General features: G+C 39.6%; 2 protein-coding genes across 2 annotated transcripts; both read right to left on the bottom strand.

The window, feature by feature from the left end:
- Window positions 1-1,158, bottom strand: LOC104086257 (uncharacterized). The gene is made up of 2 exons (XM_070190092.1): window positions 1,153-1,158; window positions 1-480 (listed from the first exon to the last, which is right to left on the bottom strand). Exons 1-2 carry the CDS (start codon window positions 1,156-1,158, stop codon window positions 1-3), a joined length of 486 nt encoding a protein of 161 aa, XP_070046193.1.
- Window positions 1,159-2,606: 1,448 nt separating this feature from the next.
- LOC138902245 (putative F-box/LRR-repeat protein At3g18150) lies at window positions 2,607-5,479 on the bottom strand. Its single transcript, XM_070190091.1, has 3 exons — window positions 5,093-5,479; window positions 4,418-4,588; window positions 2,607-2,967 (listed from the first exon to the last, which is right to left on the bottom strand). Exons 1-3 carry the CDS (start codon window positions 5,477-5,479, stop codon window positions 2,854-2,856), a joined length of 672 nt encoding a protein of 223 aa, XP_070046192.1. The 3' UTR covers window positions 2,607-2,853.
- Between the last annotated feature and the right edge of the window lie 2,866 nt (window positions 5,480-8,345).

Genomic DNA, 8,345 nt, shown 5'->3' with positions numbered 1-8,345 from the left:
TTATGGTTTCAACCTGTGCCCATTCACCTTAAAGCTTTCATTCCCTTCCTTATCTTGTATTTCAATGGCGCCATACGGTGAGACGTGTTTCACCACATATGGACCTGTCCATCTTGACTTGAATTTTCCAGAGAACAACCTAAGTCTACTATTGTATGGCAGAATTTTGTCCTCTTCATGAAACTCCTTTGGCTTAATCAGACAATCATGCCACCTCATTGTCTTTTCCTTAAAAATTCGCGCATTTTCATACGCATCCAGTCTAAATTCCGCCAATTCGTTCATCTGCGCCAACCTGTGTTCACATGCAAGATTAAGATCAAGATTAAGCATCTTAATTACCCAATAAGCTTTATGTTCTATCCCAACAGGTAGATCACACGATTTTTCATACACTAATTTGAACGGTGAAGTCCCTATGGTTGTTTTGAAAGCAGTTCTGTACGCCCATAAAGCTTCATCCAACTTTATAGACCAATCCTAACGAGAAGCACTAAACGTCTTTTCAAGAATTCGTTTAAGTTCACGGTTAGCCTGGGCATGGTACGAGGTTCCTGTTTTGTGTGTGACCCCATACTTAGACAACAATGCAGTGAACTGCTTGTTCACAAAGTGCGACCGATTGTCACTGATAATCACTCGAGGTGTCCCGAAGCGGGTAAAGATGTTCTTCCGTAAGAACTCATACACCAACCAAGCATCATTGGTCCTAGTAGGGATTGCTTCGACCCACTTAGAGACGTAGTCAACGGCTACTAGAATATACTCGTAAGAATGAGATGATGGGAACGGGCCATGAAGTCAATGCCAGCAGGTATTTTTAATCCGGCAGCAATGACAAACTTTTCTAGCACTGTTGCATTTCTGTTGGTGTATGTTATTTTTAATTGGTGGAAGAAATATTTATGTACTTGGACGGTTAAAGACTATAGGAAGGAACGATAGCAGTGGAACCTAGTGCCAGCAGGTATGCTTTGGGTATCACAAAAGGAAAGAAATAGCATGTGTTTTGAAAGAAAAGCAGAAGCCACTTTTGACTAAAAAATTAGCGTTTGAATTTAGTTGCTTTTTTGGTGTAAACTGAAAAGTTTATTGCTGTGATAGACTTTGCATTCAGGAGTAGCCTGAGTTGTGTATAGTTTTTGTACTCACCAGCATGGTCTTTGTGCTCGGCCAGTTAGAGTCATTTTCTGCATTTTACTGTGCACACAATTCATCTTTTCTATCACACAAGTTTGATTCTTTTGGTTGCAGATTTCTTGAAAGACTATTAATCCTTTATCCTGGTTCAAAAGGTTTGTTAATGCAACTTGTATGTTCTAGGAGAGTTGTTTATTGCTTATTATTAATCAAACTGCCAGTGCACACAAGTTCGCAGTTAGTAGTCCTATAACTTATGCATTTACTTTTGATGGTTCATTTGCAACAAGTAATGCATTTTCCCAACAGATATGGAACGTCTCCATTTACCCAAATTTTGTAAATACTCAAACCTAAAATCATGCCCAACAGAGCACGGAAGTTAAGCATGCTTGGATAAGAGTAGTACTGCGATGGTTGATAGAAATTAAATCACAAGACATACACAACAAGATTAATTAAAATCACAATCAGTGACAAAGCCATGAACTTAACATCTGTTACTTTATATTTGAAACTGGTTTGTAGCTTATATACAAGGTTAGGATTGACTTGTCAGTATCCAAAGGATTGTTTGTAGTTCTTTATTTCTTAGTAACAGGGTGTTTTCCTACGAAGGGGTGTGAGAGGTTGACATTGAAGGGCCTACGAAGAGGTAGAGGTAGGTCAAAGAAGAGGTGGAGAGAGGTGATTAGGCAAGACATGGCGCAGCTTAAGCTGACAGAGGACATGACCCTTGATAGGAAGGTATGAAGGTCGAATTAGGGTAGTAGAGTAGGTAGTCTAGAGTGTTCATAACAGAAGTATTGGCACGCAATCTCGCTTCCTGTTGGTAGTAAGTTTTATGACTAATCGTTGTTTTCTTTCATTGTTGAACACGTTAGTGTCTTGTTTTTATTCTGCTTTTATATGACTTTTTGGTACTGTCCCTTCTTGTCTCTATTTTCATTAATGCGGTGCTTATGCTTTCCTGAGCTAAGGGTCTATTGGAAACAAGCTATCTATCCTCACAAGGTAGGGATAAGGTCTGGATACACACTACCCTCTCCAGACCCCCACGGTGTGGGATAATACTGGGTATGTTGTTGTTGTAGTGTGTTTTACTGATCATCATTTAAAAATGATTGCTCTATATGTTTTGTGATTTCTATTCATGTTGCTTAATCCTGCTCATGTTTTTATAGTATGAACTATCAAAAGGAAATGCATAATTTGTAGGACTATTAACTGAACTTGTATGTTGTGTTATTAACAGGATGTAAGAACATGGAAAGAGCGAGTGTCTGCTGTATGATATCAGTTATGCAGGAAGGGACAATAGCAGATCTGTAGGAAGCTCCGTAAATCGGAGTATTCTTCCATCAATAATCAATTGCATCTCTCATGATGAAGAACTATTAAAAACTCCACTGAGGAGTACAATCCTAAACTTGTCTATCACCTGCAGAGCAATTTGAAACATAAACTAACATTTGTCAAAGTATATTGCAATCAATACAAACCAGAAAAGACAAAAACTTATAGTTGAGAAAAGACAATTGAAGCGTGCTGAGAGGATCTTGGAAAGCTCAGGAACTCCTGTTCCATTTCAGCATTATCCTGAGACACATCACTCCCTACAAATCCGGCAGCAATGACAAACTTTTCTAGCACTGTTGCATTTTTGAGCAAATATTTTACTAATGGCAGTACAAATTTAATTTCACTTAATGGTCAAAGAAAGTTAATGAACTTGATGGTCTTCAGATGTGGCAATGAGCAATTAAAATTATGTGTATCAAACCTCCTGACCTGTTCATCCTCGTCAGTGTACCCTGACAGTAGGTCCTGTAGGAAAGACTCCACTATATTAACCAGTTATTCTCCTTAGATGGAAGTTGAAAGCCAAGGAGTTGATTGTGGATAAAATAAAAAGGTGATGCTTTTTTAGATTCAAAGAGCATGTCAAGTGCTTAGCAAACGTTACAAAGTGGTACATGCAAACAACAAGAAAATGTTTCAGAGCTTCACTGAAGATGATCCTTATCTCTTTGTATAAAGGTGAGTACTATCCCTTGTTAAACATTTTTTTCTTACTACTACAAAAAAATTGACTGTAGAACTGGACGCATGAAAGAAGAATTTTGACAGTGACAACATGAAATTTCTATCAAAGCAACTCAAGTTGAACTATTTTCTTGAGGAAAATCAATTGAGAGAACCAAAAAGTTCCAACGCACGTCTTACACAAAAAAACAACAATAAGCACGCAGCTGCAGAGGATTTAACGGGACTAGAAAAGCAGAATTTGAACTATACATTACCTGGAGCAATTTCTATGAACATATAGAGAACTACTCACCTCGATGGACAAGCACTATAATAAAATGGTGCAAACTTGATCTAGGATTGGTAGAACTAAACACGGATGGCAGTTGCACACACGGACAATGTGGATCAGGTGGCATAATGAGTAACCCTTCTGGTAATATTATTTATGGCATATGCAGTCCCACTAGGCAATGGAACAAACAATACGCCAAGCATTTGCACCTCCCTATGAGTTTAAATGGTGTCTTGAACGTTGTATTAGAAATATTTGGGTGGACAATGACTCTTTACTTATTGTGAATGTGTCAAGGGAGTTGCAAAAATTTCTTGGCGTTATTAACCTATTGTTGAAGATACTAAAGAGTTGATTCAAGTGAGACACCTGTTGCAGAGAAGCCAATGGTGTGGCTGATTCTTTAGCTGGATACAGTCCACCTATTGGATGCAGAGAAGAAAATTTTCAGCTTTATGTCACTATAAAGAGAAGCTACAGGGCACTTAAGGGTTGACGACTGTCAGCTCCCTTCCTTCAGAATTTGACAGAAAGCGGAAGCTTACCTCCAATAATGCAACAAGATGAACTTCCTAGTTAGAACCTTTTGTGACCTCACTTTTTCGTTTTTAGGTTCTTATGGAAACAATGTACAGGGGAGCAAATCTCCAAAGGTTAGAAGCAATAGCCATTGGACCTTTTCAATCTTCTCTTTACTTGAGGATTGAACTGGTTGTATTTACCTTTCTTTGAAGAAGTAAGCCAGTCAAGTCTGCCTTTTTGTAAATTTTTATCATTATCTATGAAAAATGCCAAGTATGTGGTTTAAACTTAAAAAAGAGGACGTAAAAAAAGGTTTAAGAGTTTTTTCCTAAAGTACAAATATGTTGATATACATTGTCTTCTCTTTCCACTAATAGTTGTTTGACATTGATAACATGAAGTAACAAAAATAAAGGTCTAAAGGAAACTTACTCTTGGCCTGTCATCGTCCCAGTCAATGACTAATGTCTCAAGATCTGATGAATTCTGTAGAAAGCTGCAAATTCCAGGGAAGTCCAATGATTCCAAGTCTGTGTTAAGCTTTAAGAATTTCCGGCTTGATGGCGGAGACTGCCACCCTTTCAACTCCAATATGGAAAGGCACTTATAAACCAAATAGATAAACCACAATATGTCAAAATAAGGAAATGCGACATAGTTATCAAATGAAATGGAAATTGTTGAATAATTCATAAAAACAACTTGGACTATGCGACTGTTTTTCCACATCAAAGTGTTCAAGGTTGGTTTGGAAATCCGAAGATGGACTTTTCAAAATTTCAAAAAACCTGTTTACATGACTTAAAGAGTATGATCAATGTAAAACAATCCCAATTTAATTCAAAAAACCTGTTCTTTCCATAGCAAACATTTTACTATCGCAGTTCATCATCTAAGATTTTGTTCAAAAGGTCTTATTTCAATCACCTCACACTGTCCAACCAAATTGGCCATGAGAATGTAATTCTTTAGTACCTAACTGGTTACCCGATTATCCTAAGTAATGGCTTGTTAATGTTATTAAGCGGATGATTCAATATCAAATAAAAAGTCCCAAAACAACAACAAAATATTATCTGAATTTTGGATAGTGAAGTATGACTAAACCTCAATGCACCAAGGACCCAATTCAAGATTCTCGACATGGGCAACACTGTGAAGAAGTTCCTTCAAATAGTTACACTCCTTCTCCAAGTCGTGATTCCCAAAATCAAAAGTTAAACGAAGGACTGCAGTGACAAGTGAAGCCACATTTCCCTGCCGGATACGTATCTCATTGCAGTACCCCCAAATTTGCAAATTTTGAATAAAAGGGGCTAATATTTCGAGCCAAAGGTCAGGATTCTCATTTATGTAATCTTGTATGCTCAATTCTCTCAGCTTCACAGTGCTGATTTCCAAACGATGAATGCCCGAAACACTATCAAGTTTCAAGCATTCCAAGTTAGGGCAACCAGATAATAAATGAAGTTGTTCTCTAGGCTGGTGGATCATTGGTGCCTACCTTTGACACTTATCACATTTTCGAACGAATTCTTTAGTGTCCTTCTCCATATTCTTTAGTGAACTAGCGATTCGGCACCGGAGTGGTTCCCACAAGTACTTTCGTGAACTTCTAGTAGGACATAATTGGTGTCCCCTGGTACAATGTTCCATCCTCAGCCAATGTGAATCGAGCAGCTTTTGTTCGTAGAGCCTTCGATTCCTTAGGGTCCGATGGGAGCTTTGCATTTTTCAAATACTCAATATATTTATTCCTCCAATCCCAGTTAGGCTTGTGGATTTTATTTCAGCGTGACCTTCTTCGATTACTGACTTTTAGAGTTGAACGATAGTCCCCGAGCTGATTTCGTCGTCCTCGACTGATGATCCCAAATTTGCAAGGGCATCGACTTCACTGTTATGTTCTCGAGGTACATGCTGCAAAGTCCATTCTTTAAAACGATGCAATGTCACTTGCAGCTTATCCAAATACCTTTGTATTCTATCCTCTCGAACCTCGAAGGTTCTGTTTACTTGGTTTACTACCAACAGGGAGTCGCATTTGGCTTCGATGACTTCCGCTCCTAAGCTTTTAGCTAGTTCGAGACCTGCAATCATGCCCTCGTACTCGGCCTCATTGTTAGTCAACTTAGAAGTTTTGATAGACTGTCTAATAGTGTTGCCCGTGGGCGGCTTCAAAATGATGCCTAGCCTTGACCCTTTCACATTCGAAGCGCCGTCTGTAAAACGGGTCCACACCCCCGATGATGTACCCGATTTTAACAAAAGTTCCTTTTTGACTTCAGGTACGAGGGATGGCGTGAAGTCGGCCACGAAGTCTGCTAAAATTTGAGACTTGATGGCCATTCGGGGTTGATATTCAATATCGTACCTACTGAGTTCGACAGCTCATTTGGCCAATCGGCCCGACAGTTCAGGCTTATTTAAGATATTACGAAGCAGGTTAGTGGTTAACACACATATTGGGTGGCATTGAAAATATGATTTTAGCTTCCTAGAGGCGCTTATTAGAGCTAGTACCAATTTTTCTAAGTGTGGATATTGAGTTTCTGCTTCTCCTAGAGTTCGACATACATAATAAACAGAAAATTACGTACCTTGCTCCTCTCGAACTAGGACAACACTTACCGTGATTTCCGAGACCGCTAAGTATAAGTAGAGTTTTTCATCTGCCTTTGGAGTATGAAGCAATGGTGGGCTCGAGAGATACCGTTTTAATTCTTCTAATGCCTGCTGGCACTCCGGGGTCCAGGCAAAATTGTTCTTCTTTTTGAGTAGTGAGAAGAACCTATGGCTCCGATCTGATGATCTCAAGATGAATCGACCTAAGGCAGTTATCCGCCCTGTCAGCCTTTGTACGACTTTAACGCCATCCACCACAGTGATGTCCTCGATAGCCTTGATTTTATTGGGGTTGATCTTGATCCCTCGATTTGACACCATGAAGCCGAGGAATTTGTCCGAACTGACCTCGAAAGCACATTTCTTGGGGTTGAGCTTCATGTTCTATTTCTTCAGTATCTTGAATATTTCATGCAAATGTGTCAAATGGTCCTTTGCGCGCAGGGACTTAACTAACATATCATCAATGTATACTTCCATTGACTTACCTATTTGTTCTTCGAACATCTTATTTACTAGGCGTTGGTAGGTAGTACCTGCATTGTTTAGCCCAAAAGGAATTATGTTATAGCAATATGTGCCATACTTAGTGATGAATGAAGTCTTTTCATGATCTTCCGGGCTTATTTAAATTTGGTTGTACCCGAAATAGGCGTCAAGAAAACTAAGGATCTCGTGGCCGGCCGTGGTGTCGATCATACGATCGATGTTAGGTAGGGAAAAAGAGTCTTTGGGGCATGCCTTATTTAAATCCTTATAATCTACACACATCCTAAGTTTGTTCCCTTTTTAGGGACTACGACTACATTTGCTAGCCATTCGGGATATTTTACTTCTCGAATGGATCCTATTTTGAGAAGTTTAGTTACCTCGTCCTTGATGAATGCGTGTTTTACCTCGGATTGGGCCCTTCTCTTTTGCTTCACTGGCCTGAACTTCGGGTCCAGACTCAATCGATGTGTTGTTATCTCTAGTGAAATCCTTGTCATGTCTAAGTGGGACCAAGCAAAACAATCCATGTTATCAATAAGATATTTAATGAGTTTCTTCCTGAGTTTGGGGGTTAACCCCGTACCCAGCTATACCTTTCATTGATTTGGTGGCGTCGGAATCTTCGGGAACAGCGAAGGTTCGAGGGGTCCAATAATCGTCGTCTTCTTCTTTCTCTATTTTATGCTTCTCCGATTCAGTCGAGGCTGGTACTTGTGGTTGCTATTTGGCTTCCTATTTTCCTTTGATGTCCGATCCATTTGACGTTGACAGTGCCGATATCGGTATTCCCTCATCGGCGGCAAACATTTCCTTTGCAGCATGCTGCTCCCCGTATACTGTTTTTACCCCATCCGATGTAGGGAATTTCATTATTTGGTGGAGAGTCGAAGGGACTTCCCTCATATTGTCAATCCAGGGCCTCCTGAGTAGGGCGTTGTACCACATGTCGCCCTCGATTACATAGAACTTGGTTTCTTGAATAGTTCTGGCCACGTTTACTGGTAAAATGATCTCTCCTTTAGTTGTTTCGCTGGCCATGTTAAATCGCCAAAGACCCGAGCTGCGGGAACGATTGGTCTTGTAGGCCGAGCTACTCCACGACCCTCGATCGAATGATATTTGTGGAGCTACCTGGATCCACTAGAACAAGCTTAACTTGAACTTTATTCATAAAGATAGAAATTACTAGAGTGTCGTTGTGAGGTTGAGAAATTCCTTCTTCTTCCTCATCGTTGAATGATAT

This window comes from Nicotiana tomentosiformis, chromosome 12 (genome assembly GCF_000390325.3).
Source record: "Nicotiana tomentosiformis chromosome 12, ASM39032v3, whole genome shotgun sequence".
NCBI classification, from domain to species: Eukaryota; Viridiplantae; Streptophyta; class Magnoliopsida; order Solanales; family Solanaceae; genus Nicotiana; species Nicotiana tomentosiformis.
Note: the sequence above shows the minus strand (reverse complement) of the source record. Positions and strands in the feature narration are given on the sequence as shown.

Coding starts and splice junctions, on each gene's coding strand:
- LOC138902245 (XM_070190091.1), bottom strand. CDS start 5,479: ATGATCCACCAGCCTAGAGAACAACTTCATTTATTATCTGGTTGCCCT. Junction 4,589..5,092: donor TGGGTCCTTGGTGCATTGAG/GTTTAGTCATAC, acceptor TTGGTTTATAAG/TGCCTTTCCATATTGGAGTT. Junction 2,968..4,417: donor GGGACGATGACAGGCCAAGA/GTAAGTTTCCTT, acceptor TCTTTCCTACAG/GACCTACTGTCAGGGTACAC.